The sequence below is a fragment of the Melospiza melodia genome, chromosome 12 (assembly GCF_035770615.1).
Source record: "Melospiza melodia melodia isolate bMelMel2 chromosome 12, bMelMel2.pri, whole genome shotgun sequence".
Taxonomy (NCBI): domain Eukaryota; kingdom Metazoa; phylum Chordata; class Aves; order Passeriformes; family Passerellidae; genus Melospiza; species Melospiza melodia.
The window spans coordinates 6887150-6904254 of record NC_086205.1 but is presented as its reverse complement, the minus strand read 5'-3'; the positions used below and the strand labels follow the sequence as shown (position 1 = coordinate 6904254).

At 59.2% G+C, this 17105-nt stretch overlaps 1 protein-coding gene across 28 annotated transcripts in view; it reads left to right on the top strand.

Moving 5' to 3' along the window:
* Positions 1 to 16908, top strand: part of KIF1A (kinesin family member 1A) — a 37914-nt gene extending 21006 nt beyond the window's left edge. For 9 of the 28 annotated variants that reach the window (XM_063166579.1, XM_063166566.1, XM_063166563.1 and 6 more), the window contains 24 exons: positions 1366 to 1484; positions 1594 to 1679; positions 1963 to 2101; positions 2701 to 2866; positions 3207 to 3297; positions 3668 to 3786; positions 3924 to 3979; positions 4572 to 4680; positions 4784 to 4850; positions 4939 to 5023; positions 5326 to 5431; positions 7432 to 7458; positions 8889 to 8912; positions 10323 to 10437; positions 10674 to 10807; positions 10952 to 11013; positions 11125 to 11270; positions 11513 to 11725; positions 11874 to 11951; positions 12209 to 12333; positions 12467 to 12613; positions 12716 to 12908; positions 12984 to 13102; positions 14107 to 16908. In XM_063166579.1, coding sequence (XP_063022649.1) covers positions 1366 to 1484; positions 1594 to 1679; positions 1963 to 2101; positions 2701 to 2866; positions 3207 to 3297; positions 3668 to 3786; positions 3924 to 3979; positions 4572 to 4680; positions 4784 to 4850; positions 4939 to 5023; positions 5326 to 5431; positions 7432 to 7458; positions 8889 to 8912; positions 10323 to 10437; positions 10674 to 10807; positions 10952 to 11013; positions 11125 to 11270; positions 11513 to 11725; positions 11874 to 11951; positions 12209 to 12333; positions 12467 to 12613; positions 12716 to 12908; positions 12984 to 13102; positions 14107 to 14149 — 2569 coding nt within the window. In that variant the 3' untranslated portion in view covers positions 14150 to 16908. The remainder of the gene's footprint in view (positions 1 to 1365; positions 1485 to 1593; positions 1680 to 1962; positions 2102 to 2700; positions 2867 to 3206; positions 3298 to 3667; positions 3787 to 3923; positions 3980 to 4571; positions 4681 to 4783; positions 4851 to 4938; positions 5024 to 5325; positions 5432 to 7431; positions 7459 to 8888; positions 8913 to 10322; positions 10438 to 10673; positions 10808 to 10951; positions 11014 to 11124; positions 11271 to 11512; positions 11726 to 11873; positions 11952 to 12208; positions 12334 to 12466; positions 12614 to 12715; positions 12909 to 12983; positions 13103 to 14106) is intronic. The other 19 variants (XM_063166584.1, XM_063166585.1, XM_063166568.1 and 16 more) reach the window with 3 other exon arrangements.
* Positions 16909 to 17105: the final 197 nt, after the last annotated feature.

Genomic DNA, 17105 nt, shown 5'->3' with positions numbered 1-17105 from the left:
TGGCATCAGCTGCTTCCACGACTTGAGATGCTTTGGGTGGAAAAAGCCTCGAGGAGCATTGAAGGTCAATGGGAGTCACCAGAGCAGGGGGAATCTCTGGACTTGGGGGTGCAAGGGCAGGGCTGCAAGAGCCCCCTGGGCACTTTGGGGTGCCACTGAATCTGAAGATTCCTGTGAGGCTGGGATGCCCTGAGCAGCACAGCAGAGATGCAGCCCTCATGGGAGCCTCCTGAAGGAGAGATGTCCTGGCCAGCCCCCAGCACCATCCCACCACACCACACCTCAAGATGCTGGTGGGTGCCACAGGGAGAGGTGGCGGGCACCCCACGCCCCATCTTGCTGGAAGTGGTGCTGCCAGCTCACACCTTTGGCAGGGAGCTCAGTGCCAAAGGTGACTTGTCACCATGGAGGGTACAGCTTGCCACCATGGCCAGAACTGGATGACCATTGCAAGCTGACCGTGAGGCGGAGGGAGGCAGCAAGAGGACCCAAAATGCTTGAGAAGCAGAGAGCAGGGGCCTGACAGGAGGTGCTGACAGAGACATGGTGCAGCCATCGTGTTGGACTCCGGTGTGGCACCTCGCCGTGGTGGCGTCGGTGACCTGGATGCTGCAGAGGAGAGCAGGGAGGCTCCTCAGACCTGCCAGGCGTGCTGTCCACCCCTGTGACCTGCTGGCAGGTGGCCCAGGACCCCGAAGCCATCTGTGTGAAGGGATGGGGAGGGGGGGATGCACAACCTGATGCTGCCAGCCACACCATGCAGCCTCCCTCCCAGTGGTCTCCAACACGGCGGGCAGAGCCAGGGCCAGGAACCCCCAGCAGGTTCACCTCTGGAGGTCCAGGACCTTGTCCTCTAATCTCCTTCACTCCTGACAGCCTCCATCTCCCTTGTGACCCTTCCTCCCCCCTGTCTTGCCCCTGTCCTCCCCGTGGTGACTCTGCAGCTACCCCCCAGTCATGTTGCAGCACCTCCTGCCCAAGTTCTCCAGCTCTCTAGCACACAGAAGGTCCTCCCGCCCTACGGCTTCACGGTGGCACCAGCGCAGCCCTCTCCCCTCCTGCCTGCCACGGAGGCACCGGTCGGAGAGGCCTGCAGCTCTGGTGTGTTCTGTGGTGTTGTCCATGGCGTGTGGCACCCTCCTGCCCACCCTCCTGCCCGCGGCACGCTGCCTGCCCGCTGCCCCAGCCCCTCCGCCTGGCCCTGGCTGCCTTCTCTTTAGTTTTGCTTTGCAGCGCTGCGGTCGCGCCCTGAGCAGTGACCTGGGATCCCGGCCACTGCCGGCCACGCCAGCCGTGCCTGGGCACCCACGGGTGGGAGCAGTGACCGCTGTCCCCCCTGTTGTGTGTCCCCCCCTTCTCTGGCAGGGCCTTTGTCTACCTGAGCAACCTCCTGTACCCCGTGCCCCTGGTGCACCGCGTGGCCATCGTCAGCGAGAAGGGCGAGGTGAAGGGCTTCCTGCGTGTGGCTGTCCAGGCCATCTCAGGTAGGAGGGAAATCCCCCTCAGCAATGTGCCCCTGGCATCCCCTGCACCCGCTGTGCCCCTGGCATCCCCTGCACCCTCTGTGCTGGCTCACCCCGATCTCTCCTCCAGCGGATGAAGAAGCCCCTGATTATGGCTCTGGAGTGCGGCAATCGGGGACAGCCAAGATCTCCTTTGACGACCAGCACTTTGAGAAGGTAAGGTGGGGCTGGCTCTTGGTGGATGCCCATGGACCTCAGATCCCTGCCTGTCACCTCAGTGCTTCCCATGGGGACCCCCAGGCTCCTAGAGGGGGAGGGAAAGGAATGTGCTCTTGGTCCACCAAGCCTTGGGTACCCACCGGTGCATCCTGCTCTCACCCAAGTCCCAGGGGGAGTACAGTGGGGTGGGAGAGGAGAGCTGGAGGTGCCTGGGTGCTTGGGATGCTGGTGGTGGTGCAAGCAGGACCACCAGAATGCCTGAAGTCCCCTGGTGGCTCAGTTCCAGTCGGAGTCGTGCCCAGCTGTGGGGATGTCTCGCTCGGGGACCTCTCAGGAGGAGCTGCGCATTGTGGAGGGGCAGGGCCAGGTCAGCGACGTGGGCCCGTCCGCTGATGAGGTCAACAACAACACCTGTGCAGGTGAGCAGGGGTGGCAGGCACTGTGGGAGGGCTCCCTGCACCTCCCTGGCATTGGCAGCCCACTGCTCCCGTGGGGAGCTGCTGGAGCAGAGTCAGAGGGAAAAGCCTTGGAGATCTTTGGGTTCAACCTATGACACCACCTTGTCAACCACCATGGCACTGAGTGCCACGGCCAGGCTTTTCTTAAGCTCTTCCAAGGACAGTGACTGCCCACCTCCCTGGGCAGCCCCTTCCAATGCTCAATCACCCTTTCTGTGAACAGCTTATTCCTAATGTGCAGCCTAACCTTCCCCTGGTGCAGCTCAAGCCTGTGTCCTCTTGTCCTGTCACTGGTTGTCTGGGAGAAGAGACCACCCCCCACCTGGCTATAACCTCCTTTCAGGGAGTTGCAGAGGATGATGAGGTCTCCCCTCAGCCTCCTCTTCTCCAGGCTAAACACCCTCAGCTCCCCCAGCTCTGTTGGACAAGGGTGTTCACACCCTTCATCAGCCTTGTTGCCCTTCTCTGGACATGCTCCAGCACCTCAACATTGTTCCTAAATGTTCCTAACACTGGGGGGAAGACACCTTGCCTTGCTAAGGTCCTTCTCCTCCCTGCAGTGACCCCAGAGGATCTCCTGGACAGCCCAGAGAAGCCTGCACAGGATGGGCCCCTGGAGGTGGCTTTGGACCACCTGAAGCTGGGCAGCATCTTCACTTTCCGTGTGACAGTCCTGCAGGCCTCCAGCATCTCTGCAGAATACGCCGACATCTTCTGCCAGTTCAAGTGAGCCCTCAGTGCCCCCCAGCCCTGCTTCTTCCACCAAGCTCCAGCCATCACCTGGGGGCTTCTGGTGAATTTGGGATGTTTCCTCCACCCCTGAGCCCTTTGTGGATGGGGAGGCAAAACCAAGGGCTGTGAAATCTGCCCAAGAACTTGTTTAGTCACTGGCAAAAGGCAAGGAGAGGCTCCCATCAGCTTCAGGGGGTCCTGTGCCAGCCAAGGGTGCAGGCAGCAGCCCCGGGGGAATAGGCTCTTGTTGTGGTCCCTTGCTTTCACTCCCCTCCCTGCTCCAGCACATCCCCATCCCTGAGCAGCCCCTGAACAACCTTCCTTCCCTCCACAGCTTCATCCATCGCCATGATGAGGCCTTTTCAACAGAACCCCTGAAGAACACAGGACGGGGGCCACCCCTGGGCTTCTACCATGTCCAGAATGTGCGTACCCCTCTCCCAGCACCCCTCTGCTCCTGCTCCTACACCTGCTGGGATCTCTGCAGGGCCTTGGCTGGATCCTCTCCCAGGGAAGCAGCTTCCTCCTGCCCTTCCCAGCCCCTCACAGACACCCAGCTAAGCCAGGCTTAGATGGGGTGGACATGCAGGAAAAACACCAGAAGCCACTGTTGTACACCTGAAAAGGCTGGGATTTCACTGCCGTGGTCTTGGTGGAGAGAGGGAGGATGGGTGAGGGATGGAGGGGACTGACAGTTTTACACCCTTCCACATCCCAGATGCTGTTGCTGGCTCTCTCCCCTTTCCCAGATAAACTGCCCTGTCAGATGAACCATGAAAGCTCTTTCTCTTCTAGATTGCTGTGGAGGTGACAAAATCTTTCATTGAATACATCAAGAGCCAGCCAATTGTGTTCGAGGTGTTTGGCCACTACCAGCAGCACCCCTTCCCACCTCTCTGCAAGGATGTCCTGAGGTGGGTACATCTGGGCCACCCCCAGCCCCTGCCTGTGCTGTGGGTGCTCTGGGCTGCCTGGGGACCCAGCGTGGGGCTGGCTGGGTTTGGGGTGCCTGCTTTTGGGGGTGCTATAACCAAGCTGGTTCTGCCTGCAGCCCACTGAGGCCATCCCGACGCCACTTCCCCCGTGTGATGCCACTCTCCAAACCAGGTAGGGAGCCCAGCCTCCTACTCCTGTGCCCACCTGTATTTCCCATGTTGGGTGGGTGTCCCCTTCCCCAGAGGCACCACAAAATGCACAATTTGATTTATTTTTTATGGGCCATGGCACTCTAAAGCCCTAGACACCCATTTCCCAGTACTCAACAGATGGAAAGCTCCCATCTCATGTCCTGCAGAGCAGCAGGGGGAAATTCTTTGCCCTTGGTGGCTCAGGTGGCTCCCCAACCCGAGTGTCCCTGAGAGACCCAGCTGTGGGGGTTTGGCTGTGCAGTCAAAACAGCAGCTCAGGGGGAGCAGCCTCTCTGTGGTGGTTCCTGAGCAGTGCCTGGAGCAGCACTGTGTGATTTGGGATGTGCAGGCACACTGTGTGCACCTGGGGATGGCTGAGGCCAGTCTCTTGCTGGGCAAGGGAGAAAGCACTGCCAGTGATCAGCAAGGTCCCTGGGATGAGGCCCTTGTTGCTGCCTCTATGCATGCCCTGAGGTCCCTGCCTGCTCTGCCCTTCCTCTGCCATCATATTCCTCATTCTGAGTGCCAGCAGCAGGCTGAACCTCTCACCTGTCTTTTCTGCCCCACTGCAGTGCCTGCCACAAAGCTGAGCACCATGACTCGGCCCAGTGCTGGCCCCTGCCAGTGCAAGTACGACCTGATGGTTTTCTTTGAGATCTGTGAGCTGGAGGCCAATGGAGAGTAAGTCCTGCTGGGAGAGGGAGGCAATGAGGGATTTGCCCAGTGCTCAGCACCTCTGGGCAGGCTGGCAGGATTCGGTTTCATGCTGCAATCTCTCTTCCAGCTACATCCCTGCTGTTGTGGACCACCGTGGAGGCATGCCATGCCACGGGACCTTCCTCCTTCACCAGGTACTCTCTGCCCAAGTGGTGTCCTAGCTGACCCCTGCTGGGACCTGTGTTAACTGCTGTCCCTTCTCTCTGGCCTCGTGGGTCTCAGGGCATCCAGAGGAGAATCAGTGTCACCTTGGTGCATGAAACAGGCAGCCTCATCCGCTGGAAGGAAGTGCGGGAGCTGGTTGTGGGTAAGCCAAGCCAGCCCCCAGTCCCAGCATCATCTCAGACTCATCTCTTCTTTCTTGCCCACATTCCCATGTCCCCACATGGAGCTTTATGCCTTGTGTCCCCTCTGCCCTGCAATAGTAAAGCAGTGGCTGCCTGGCAGGTGACACTGGGACACTGCATGGGCAGGACACCTCAGCCCCTGTCCCCGTGTCCACGGTCTCTGGTGCTGGATGGCCAGGGGGGGCTGCAGGCAGGCACTCTGCCCCTGCCTTCACAGGGAGCCTCTGCTGTCACCTCAGAGGTAACTGTGCTGTGTTTGCAGGTCGGATCAGGAACACCCCAGAGGCAGACGAGTCTCTCATCGACCCCAACATTCTGTCCCTGAACATCCTCTCCTCCGGCTACATCCACCCCTCCCAGGATGACCGGTGTGTGATGCTTTTTCCTTGCTCTTCCCCTGCTGTGGTGAGGGATGGAGGGGTTGAGTAGCAGCCCCCCTGTCCCCTGGAAGGCTCTTGACCCTTCTGCTGACCCACTGCTGCCTTGAGGCAGGGTGTTTCTGAAGCTGCATGGGGTCCTGGGGTACAGGGCTGCCAACCCCCTTCCTCCTCCTCCTCCCCAAGGCCTTGCTGTGCTGGGGAGGGCACTAAAGGGAATTTGTGTGTGGGTTCTGCTCTCTGGTGCTGCCTGTGATGGGCTGGCACAGGGAAGCAGTTGGTGCTGGTGCCAGGAGGATGTCCCAACTCCATGGCTAGAGGGGAGTACTATTTGTCCTGTGTCCCAGCAAAATTGCTGGAAAGGCCACTTGGCACCCATGGCAGATCCCTATCTGTGTGTGAGTAATGCAGGAAAGCCATTCCCACCCCCTGTGGGTGACTCCAGGGATGCCCATGGTGCAAGCAGGACCAGCCTGGGGACCACCTGTTGTTCCCTATCCCAGGGGTCTGTCACAGAACCACAGAGTGGCTCGGGCTGAAAGGGACTTTAAAGATAATCTCATTCCAAACCCTCTACTACAGGCAGGGACACCTTCCACTAGACCAGGTTGCTTAAAGGTGTCCCCACTGTAGGTTTGGCAGGGTGTGAAAGAAGCAGGACCTGAAGATTGGTTTTCTCCAAGGTCTCCCTGTGTGAGTCCTGCAGTGGCAGGGGGAGTCGTGGGTATGGAGGGCACAGCTCTCCTCTGCACCAGGGGGACTGGTGGAACTCAGGGGACTGGTGGGGGTCTCTGACAGAATGTGTGCATGCAGGCAGCTGTGACAAGACAGAGATGGTTGCTGCCAGCACTGGGAGCAGCAGGACTGGTCCTTGGCTGTGTGTGTTGTGGTCACTGGTGTAGGAACATCCTGGCGAGGAATGGGGAACACTTTTTCCTTCATCTGCTTTGTGATCACCACTGTCCCAAGGAGGCCTGTCCCAAGGCAGGGTGGTTTTGGGGGAATGATGGGGGTCTGGATAGGATTTGGTACCCTGAGCACTCTCATGGCAGCTCCTGGACCTGGCAGAGCAACTGGCACAGAGCATCTGAGCAGCGGAGGCGAGTCCTGGGCTTGGCACACGTGCAAGTGTCGGACCAGGAGACTTTGTCACAGCCTTGGGGGTACAGAAGGAGGCCAGATGGGGATGGTCAGACAAGGAGAACCCAGCCCAGTGGAGCAGTGGTGGTTTTTTTGCTGGGAGCTGGGTGGCTGTAGCACCTGTGGGCTCTTGGGGCTGTGCAGTTTTTCATCAGCTCCTGATCTGTTGGATTGTCTGGTCTCAGATGGAGCCATATGGGATCTTCAGCATGCCTAAGGTAGCCTGGCAGGAGGGATGTGCCTCCTGCTCTGCCTTCCACCCCATAAGTCCTGCAGGACAAGGGGACATGGCTTGGGCTGGAGGGATACTTGGGGTGTGGAGAGAAGCGTGGAGACTGGGGGCCCATTTTGGGGGCACAGACAGTGCTCATGTCATATCTGTCCCGTATCTATTCCATGGAGCCTGCCCACGGTGAGGCAGGGGGAGGAGGGGGTGGCCAGCTGCCTGCAGGGCGCTTGCTGCAGTGCCCCCCACTTCCACTCCACATGCAGCCATGCATGCTCCACCCTGCAGCTGTGAGGACAGGCAGGAGGAAGGCAGAGAGCAGAGCCAGCGCCCACTTCACCCTCCTCCCAGCCGCTTGCGCTCCCCGCTTTGCTGCCTTGTGCCACGCAGCCTCCATTGCCTGGAGCAGCCCTGGCTTCCCCTCTGCAGCCTCCCAGCGCCCCGGAGCCCCTCAGGAAGAGGCTGGGAGAGTGGTTCAGCTCTCTCCTCGGCGCCATCCATCCCCGCATCGAGCGCCCAGGGCGGAGGCGCGGGGGGCAGCGCCTGGTGTCCCCCCTCGCTTCCCTCAGCTGCTGCTGCCCATCTGAGCCCACACTAACCATGTGATTGTTTTGTGTTTTCGCAGGCAGTTTCTTGATTCGGATATGCCTAGGTATTATTTGTTTCCATTGGTTTTTTTTCCACCCCTCCTTCTTCTCTCCTTTCTTTCTTTCTACCCCCTTGCCTCGGCACGCTCACTCCCGCCAGAGGCAGCACTTGGACATCCGGCCCCTCATCCCTTCACATGCCCCATCCCTCCTCCCCACTGCGCTGGCACCTCTTGCTCACTCGGCCCCTTTTGCTGTTGGTGTGGGCCACGCTCTGGCTGGCTGCCGCTCCCCCTCGCACGCCTGCGTCTCCATTGCCTGATTTGGGTTTTATTCTTGCTTTTGGACTTTGCTACTCTCCCATCTTTTCTGGCACCTGGCACCGAGTGTGCCGGACCCTACATTGTCTCCCGCCCCAGCCCCAGCTCAGCCCCTGGTACTGCTTGGAGTAGCTGCAGGGCTGGTGAGGACAGTGGAAGTTTTGGGGCTTGTGCTGCCCTGTCCTGGGCACCTGGTGATGCTGGCAGCAGTGCAGTTGGCAGCAGTGCAGTTGGGGTGGCAGCAGCGGCCCACCCTGTGCACGATGTCCTGTGTGTGTAGGTGCGGCATTCGGCAGCGTGTGTCTGTGTGCAGGTGTGACAGTGGGTGCCCATGTGGCACAGACTGTTGTACCCCTGTGTAAAGGGGCTGTTTGGGGACTGCAGGCTCCAGCTGGGACCACTGGGTGAGCCTGGCATGTGTGTGAGAGGTGCCAGATTTGTGGGTGTGCCACCAGCCTCTGGATGGGAGCGTTGGTGAGGCCTCAGGGCAGGGGGCCACCACTGTGCCCTGTGGCAGAAGAAGAGGGGCAAGTGCCTGGGAGACAAGGGATGGAGTGTCCTGAGTCCTGGCACATACCTCTGTGCCTGAAGGTTGTCCTCCCTACAGCAACTCAAATCTGGTGGTGCTCAGAGATGTCTGAGGGCAGAGCTGCATTCTGTCCCCTCCCAGGGTGCAGGAAAGTGGGTACAGCATTGATCCAGCCCCCCCACCACAAGAGAGGTGGGTTCACACTGGCACTGCCTGTGGTCTCTCAGCACAGTGATGCTTCCCTTGTGGACCAGGGGACGGGCCAAGGAGTCACCTGCTGTGTGAGTGGCAGTGGGAATCTCATCCCCTCAGCTGGCACTGTCCCAGGGGACTGCACTGGGCAGGAGCTCCCTGCCCTGGGATGGCACAAGGGCAGAGTTAAGGGCATAGGGAGCACATGTGCTTCCTTCCCAGCTGCTGGACCATGATGAAAGTGGGAGGCAGAGGGTTTTCAGCCAGGCTGGCAAGCCTCTGTCTGCCCTCGCTGAGCTCCCTTTGGTCCCCACGTTGGGTTCAGCCAGGCTGGAGCTCCTGTGGCCAGCAGTGCTATTATGTGTGAGTCCCTTCAAGAGGGGCTCTTCTGACCTGTCGTTTTTCTGTGTGTGTACATGTGTGTGTTTGTCCTTGGGTCACCTTCCACTTATAGCATTTCGCTGGGAAATGACACTAGGTATTTCACGCGCACCTGCTCGGTCTGGTCCCTCCTGCTTTTCTCTTCTTCCCCTTTGCCTCCTCCCTTTGCTTTTTGCTCTTTCTGCCCTCCCCTGAGGCTCCTCTTCTCCTCCTCCTCCTCCTCCTCCTTGGGGAGCACTCTTTTTCTTAAGCAACCTGTGTCTGCAAAGCAATCCTTTGCCTTGGCTGTGTCTCACACCGGTGGGGTTATGTGTTTTTTACACCTTCTGAAAGCATCACTCTGCCTCTTCTTCCAACATGGGGGAAATTGCAGTTGAGAACCTCTCCCTACTCCTGCTGGCTGCCCTGGCTCTTGTTAAAATTGCTCCTCAGCCCCCTGGATGCTGCTTCAGGGATGTGCTGAAGTGTTCTCACTGAGATATGGCTGAAGCACAGCTTCCTGAGGATGCTCAGGCGGGAGCCAGGGCCGCAGCAGCTCTGGGCGGTTTTGGGGAGTGGGTGTACCATAAAGCCAAGGCTGACCTGGGAGGGAGCCCAGGAGTGGTGCAGGGGGTGCAATGGGGATCCCCCATGCTCTCTCACCAGAGCCACCTCCTGATTCCTCACCCTCGGTTGCTCAACCCAAGGAGGGCAGATGCCACTCTTGATCTGGGTGAGCTGTGCCGTCCTCTCTGGGATCCTGTAGGCATGGGGGAGTGGGACCAGGTGTCCCCTGCTCCTTCTCCCAGCCCGGGAGCCATGGAAAACACAGCAAAGGGGCCTGAGGCAGCAGAGTGGGAATGGGGCTGGCAATGAGGGTAGAGCAAGAGCCAGGGGAGACAGCCTGACAGGGGCCGGCCACCAAATCATAATCCTCAGCTTCTCACTGGGGCCCAGGGCTGGCAGACAGGGGCAGCCCTGGGGAAGGGGACCTGGCTGGTGGGGGGCTGTGCTCCCAGAGGTGGGCTGGCAGCACACCCCCAGTGCTGAGCATCCTCCCTCCTTTCCCTTCTGGCCATCAACAGCCGCTCCTGGCAGGGACTGGGAGGTGCTGTGCCCAGGCTGGATGGTGGCGACTGGCCCGGGTGCACTGGGGGTGGCAGCCCCTGCTCTGAACACAGGGGTGGGGCATGAACCCTCCTTCGCCCTCCTCTGCCTTCCTAGCCTGCTGTGCCTTGCCTGCTCCCCACCTGAGCCCCCACTCCTCCGCGGTCCTGCCTCCCCAGAACCCCGGTCCATTGGCCATCGCAAGGGTGCCGTGTCCCCTTCCCACCGTGCCTTGTGCCCTTTGCCTTGAGCCTGTGTCCTCTGGAGTGGCTGTCCCCATCTGTCCCCACTGCGCATGCATGTCTGTGTGTCCTTGCAGGCCTGCTGCAGCGCTGTGGGGGGGACAATGACATCTCTTTGCTCGCCCTGCCAGGGGTTGTAGGGAGGTTGTTTTACTGGACCTGCTGGGTTTTTTTGGCAGGACTTTCTACCAGTTTGAGGCGGCGTGGGATAGCTCCATGCACAACTCGCTGCTGCTCAACCGTGTCACCCCTTACCGGGAGAAGATCTACATCACCTTGTCAGCTTACATCGAGGCAAGGACCTTGCTTGGGGTCACTGTACATCAACAAAGTCTGGTGTTTCCCCTGCTGTGGGGGTGCAGCCAGCGTGAGCCCTTCCTTAGCTACTGCTTATGGGGTGCAGGGTTCAACTTGGTGTGTGGGGGCCATGTGGGACCCTGGGACTGGAAGCTGCTGGGCACAGGGGAGGGAGAGACCTGCTGGGCTGCCACCCTGCAGCACCTCTGATGCCTCCCTCTGCTCTACTACAGATGGAGAACTGCACTCAGCCCGCCGTCATCACCAAAGACTTCTGCATGGTTTTCTACTCGCGGGATGCCAAACTTCCTGCCTCACGCTCCATCCGCAATCTTTTTGGCAGCGGCAGCCTGCGGGCTTCTGAGAGGTACCAGGAGGCTCCTGTTGGGGACAGGAGAGCCATCACCTAGGGACTGGAGCTCTTCTAGGGCATCCCAGCAGCCTGGCTAAAAAAAATTGGGGTGTGGGGATGGGACAAAGCCAGTAATGCCTCACCTCTCTTTGTTCACAGCAACCGCGTGACAGGAGTCTACGAGCTCAGCCTGTGCCGTGTGGCTGATGCCGGCAGCCCAGGTGGGTGCCACGCCTCTGCCCAGGTGTTCAGCTGGGACAGGGAGGCACAGCCAGGCCTTCGGGTTAGGGGGCTGTTTGTCTGTCCCTCCAGCCGTGTGTCTGTGCCCACAGGCATGCAGAGAAGGCGCCGGCGTGTGCTGGACACCTCTGTAGCCTATGTCCGGGGAGAGGAGAACCTGGCAGGCTGGCGGCCCCGCAGTGACAGCCTCATCCTGGACCATCAGTGGGAGCTGGAGAAACTCAGCCTGCTGCAAGAAGTGAGAGTCTGGGCTAGAAATGGGCTGAAATTGTGCAATTCACAGCTCCACTGGGGGGATTCCCAGTGGATGGCACTGCTGTCTTGGTTGTGGGAGGAGGCAGGAATGGGGCTGTGCTGCCAGTACTCCTGTGCTTCACTGCTGGCTAGGTGCCAGCAGATCCAAAGCTAATGAATAAAAGGGGTTAAGGAGGCCTGGGTATGGGGAGAGGGCCACCCCTGAGCCTGGGTGTCTGTGCCCAGGTGGAGAAGACAAGACACTACCTGTTACTGCGTGAGAAGCTGGAGACAACCCACCGCCTGGGCATGGAGACGCTGTCCCCCTGCTCCAGTGAGGATTCGGAGTCCCGAAGCACCTCCTGCATCTCCTCCCCGCTCTCTGCTGATGGAGCACCTGAAAGCCGCACCTCTCCCCCCGAGACCCCCAGCGAGAGGCAGAAGGAGCTGGCTGTGAAGGTACCATCCTGCAGCAAACCCAGCTTGTGGGGACGAGGCCAGGAAGTGGCTTCCACAGGGTGGCTGGGGGTTGTGGCTGGAGGAAGCCGAAGAAAAGTGGGAGGTGGAATGTTCCTCATGCCCCACTGTCCTCCTCCTCTCTCTGCAGTGCTTGCGCCTGCTCACGCACACCTTCAACAGGGAGTACAGCCACAGCCATGTCTGCATCAGCGCCAGCGAGAGCAAGGTACTGCTCTGCCCCTGGGCTGGTGGGGCCAGGGAGGGATGTGTGCCTGGCTGGGGCTAGATGGGCACTACGGCAGAAGTCATGCCCCCTCTGGGGTGTCTGCTCCCCCTGCTTGCCCTGGTGGCTCTCAGGACTGTGCCAGGGGAGGACCCTGCCAGCCAGGGGTCTTGCCTCTCCCTGTCTGAGCAGGAGCCTGGTCCTTTGCATGTGCCTGGCTTTGCACAGAAACTCCAGTTCACACCTCCATTACTCCACAGCTGTCTGAAATGTCTGTGACCTTGATGAGAGACCCTTCCATGCCAGCTCTTGGGGTCACCACTCTCACCCCCTCTTCGACCTGCCCATCACTGGTGGAAGGATGTTACAATGCCATGGAGGTCAGGTAAGGAGCTGCCTGGGAAGTTCTGGTGACAAATCCCAGGCAGAGCAGCTGTTATCAGTGGGACACGGTCCTTGTCTGTGGATGTTCCCTAGCCATCACTCTCCCTACATTCCATCCTCTCCTCCTTCCCCAGACCCCCCCAGGTTTCCTCCAGGGCAGAGAGCCCCGATCTGGAGCCTGTGATAGAAGGAGAGCAGAAGAAGTCCCCAGCCCGCCGGCCTGAGGAGGAGAAGGAGCCCCAGCGGTTGCTGGTGCCCGACATCCAGGAGATTCGAGTCAGGTAGGAGCAACTGGGGCAGCCAGCAAGGGGAGCACCTATGGGCAGGGGACCATGCCCTACCACTGCCACCTCCTCATGGTCTATATCCCACCCCTTCTGCAGTCCCATCGTCTCCAAAAAGGGCTACCTGCACTTCCTGGAGCCTCACACCAATGGGTGGGTGAAACGCTTCGTGGTGGTCCGGCGTCCCTACGTCTACATCTACAACTCGGACAAGGACGCGGTGGAGAGGGCCATACTGAACCTGTCCAAGGCCCAGGTGGAGTACAGTGAGGACCAGCAGGCCATGCTCAAGGTAGGGCACTGGGAGCCAGCCCCACTCTGCACACCCCACTGAGGGAAGCACTAAGCTCTGGCTCTCCCCCCGCAGACCCCGAACACGTTTGCGGTGTGCACCGAGCACCGGGGCATCCTGCTGCAGGCGAGCAGTGACAAGGACATGCACGACTGGCTCTACGCTTTTAACCCTCTCCTGGCTGGATCCATAAGGTACCGGGGGCACCTGGGGGAAGGGGCACGCACAGAAGCCATTGCTGGGGGGGCTGCAGGCTCCCAGTGCTTTCCTGCTACAGCCCCAGCTGGGTGTGGGGAGCATCTCCTGTGCAGAGCTGTGCTGGGACAGGCTTTCAGCTGGCAGAACTTGGACCAGATTAATTTTGAATTCAGCTCATCCACATTTAAATGCTTCAGTCTAGGGCCAGATTCCAGGTGGTACAGAGGTGTTGTTGTGCTGAGCTCAAAGCACGATCCATGCCTGGTGGCAGGGCCTCTGGCCTGTCACTGTTCTTGGGACCATCCCATGGAGTTTTTGAGACTGTTAAGGAAACTTTCCTGTCTCACCATCCCAGAGCCACACTCTGGAGTCACACAGGAGCCACCTGAGCTGGGACTGAGGCCCCTTCACAGCAGGTGGTTCCTTGCTTGACTTCTACACTCAGCTCACACACTCAGACAAGGTTTCCTAACTGGCTCAGTCACCAGTTTCCCACAGCAGAGTCTCAGACATCTCGATCCTTTAAATAATTTAATCACGGTGCAATAACAAAATAACAGCTGGAGCTGGGTGCCTCTGAGAAAGGAGCCTGAACAAAGGGAACCCTGGGCTTTTACACCCTCTTAGTCCCTGTGTCCTTCACCTGGCCGTGCCCCAGGTCCCTGTGCCCTTTGTTATGCAAACGCTGGGCAGTTCACGGCTCTGGCCTCAGGCTGCCACCCCTGCAGCTCAAATCGCAGCTGCACACCAAGCTACCTGCACTAAATGTTTTCATTCCTCAACAAGACCATCCCATGGACTTCTTGAGATCACCTCAAGTGGCAGGACTAGGAGAATAGGACTAAATGCTCAGAACTGTGTGCTCTGGCTAAAGAGACACTAATTCTATGTCCCTCCAGCTCTCTGGATTCAAGTATCAGCCTGGACACTGAACCTGGGAGTCCACACCTCTCCTTGTCCACATTTTTTAACACCTTTTGTCCCTTGTTTTCCAAATCAGATCCAAGCTGTCCAGAAGGAGAACAGCCCAGATGAGAATCTAACCTGAAAAATACCCTCCACCTCATCCGTCTGCCAACAGGATCAAGATAGCTGATTCTGTCTGAAGACTCCCCATGTTAATATCTGATCTTTCACACCATCTGCTGCCCCAGCTCTCTGCTCCATGGAAGGATCTGTCTTGATTCACAGCTTCACAGGGGAAACTCACTTCTGTTTGTAGCTGCAAAAGCCTGGACCCGCCTGGGCAGGATTCCTTGTGCACGTGCCATCTTCTGCCTGTCCCTCCATGGGTGACCTTCATATCACACCATCTAACGCTCCAAAAAAAGGTCCCTGTCAGAGGGGAGGGAGTGAGAAGGGTGGTTTTGGCTAAAAGCTGGTCTTTGATCTAGAGAGATGGGAATGCAGCAAAGCTCAGAGCTGGGAGAGCAGGAGGAATTGCCCTCAGGCGAAGGGAAAGTGGTAATTGAGATGTGGGGTTTCCCTAATTTACCGGTGTTTCTGCAAGAGACAGCAGAGTAAGATCAGGTGTCAGTACTTTAAGATTATATTTATAAAGTATTTATTTCTATTTACATCACAAAAATCCCCTAAGTTGAGTCCTGGCCCCCAGCCAATGCCTCCCCCAGGCAGGGGAGAGCCTTGGTGCTGGGCCTGGCTTCCAGAGATGCCTTCCCAGGACACCCCTGGCTTGTGCCTGGCAGCAGTGCAGCTCTCACCCTCACTCCATGCCTTCCCCAGATATTTGCTTTGCCTTCCCCTACAGCTTAAACTACTTTTCCCCTGAGCAGTGGCCAGACAGCCCACCATGTCTTCCCAAAGAAGGCAATTCCTACCTGTCCCATCTACCTCTGGAAGGGAGGAGGCCACAGTCTGAGCTGGCCAGGGCGCCCTGTCCCTGCAGGTGGGTCACTGCACTTTGGAGCTTGGTCCTACTGGAGGGAAAAGGAGAGCTCTGGGTATGGCTCTGTCTGTCACCCCGTGCTGGGCTCCCCTTTCCAACAAAAAGCACTTGGGCCACCTCCCCTATCCCAGCCTGGGACCCCCAGATGTCTCATCCAAAGGGATTTCCCACTCTTAGGGCAGGATGCCAAGGATCCCAACCCTGCAGGGAGTGTGGAGGTTCAGGTGGAATAGGAAAATTCCCCAGGAGCCACGACTAGGAATGACTATCCCACCCTACAGGATTCTTCTTGCCCTTTCCCAAAAGGGCCTGCACATCCCTTCTTCTCCCAGCAGGATGATGAACTCAAAGCAGATCAAAGGGTGTCAGGGTGGGGATGGGGCTTCTTTTTTTCTGTTGTAGCTGGTGTTTTCTCACTCTTCCTCTGCTGCAGAAGCGAGCACCCACCTCCCCCCACCCTGCCTCCATCAGCATGTTAATCTGGAGGCTTCCTGCACAGGAGGTGTTTTTTGCTGAAAAGACCTTCTTCCTCCAGCCATCACTGCTTCCCACCTCCTCCAGCAGCAGCTCTCCCTCTTCTCCCATCTCTCACCCATGACTAGATGTTTTTGTTCAGGGCTTCCCAAGTGGCCAGCAGCATCTGGCACAGCTCCGTGCTGGAAGCTGAGCATCTTCCTCCGTGCATCTCCCAGGCACCCCCCCAGCTCTGCTGTCTCTTGTCCAGCACGGCTGCGCCTTGGCTCTGCCACACCTCCCTGCACTGTCTGTGGGGTGTGATTGTGTGTGTGTGTGTGTGTGGGTGTGTGTGTGTGGGACGTGGTGCTGTCTTCTCGTTACACTCGTGTTGTGGGGGGCACGGACAGGCAGGGACGTGGCAGAGGAGTAGAGGCTTGCACTGGCCCCCTTGCCGCATATCAGGCACCCTTTAGCTTGGGTTTCAGGTGACGGAAAGAGTTTGGGGATTCTTCTTGAGCACATGCTGGTTCTGCCTGGCCTCGCCACAGCTCCTTGGGCATCTTACCCCATTACTACAGCCCAAATCTGCAGTGGGGCTGCTCCTCTCAGCCCAGCTCCCCTGCCCAGGACAACCTCCCCAGCAAACTGGGCTATCTTCCCCTCTGTGATCCTTTTAGACCTGAAAGGGCCGACTTGTGCCCTTTCTGTGTGAAGAGGTGCCAGCCTGGAGGCACAGAGGCTGAGCTGGGGCAAGGCAGGGGCCCAGGCTGCAACATCCTGGCTCCCGTGCTCTGAGCAAGGACTAGTTAGTACCATCCCAGATGTCACTGTAAGAGGCTCAGGGTGGACAAACAGGGAGTAGCTGAGGGGAGGCTCCTCCAGAATGGAGGCAGCTTCTGGCAGAGATGAGACCAGTGTCTGTCAGGGACCAGACACAGGTTCACTGGCCAGGGCTGTGTGGTGCTGCCTGTGCCACAGACAAGACGCAGCCAGCTGAAGGGCACCCTCCAGCCAGAGCCGAGCCATGCCTGAGGCCAGCAAACCTGCAGAGCAGACGGCTCGGCTGGAGGTGGAAGCCGAGGGACTCAGAGCTGCCCGCTGGATGCGGCACACGGGCCGCCTGCCATCTCACAGCAGCGCTCTGCCCGCTCCTCGGCACGGCCCTGGCCCCATCCCCTCGGCAAGGAATGCACACCGGAGCTTCGAGCACGACGAAAGCCCAACGGGAAGGGAAACTGCACAGGGCAGCGGGTGGCACGGAAGGCAGGCGGGCACCGGCGGGCGGGCCGGGGCCAGGGGAGGAGGGAGGCGGCGCTCCCCGCCCTCCGGTTCCCGCCGGCGCTCCCTGCCGTGTGCCAGGGGGGCGGTACTGCGGGTCCTGGCCGTCCGTGCGCACGTGAGGCTTGTTCGGTTCTGAAATAAATGTCGCATTTAACGCAACTCCCGTGCGCTGCTGAGCGTGATCTCTGGGGCTGGCGGGGCGGCGGCAGGGACGGGACGGGACGGGACGGGACCGGCGCTGAGGGGAGGAGAGCGGAGAGGAGCTGAGGGCAGCGGCGCTGAGGGGAGCGGATCTGAAGGGAATGGCGCTGAGGGGAGCGGAGCGGAGGGCAGCGGGGCTCAGGGCGGGCAGTGCC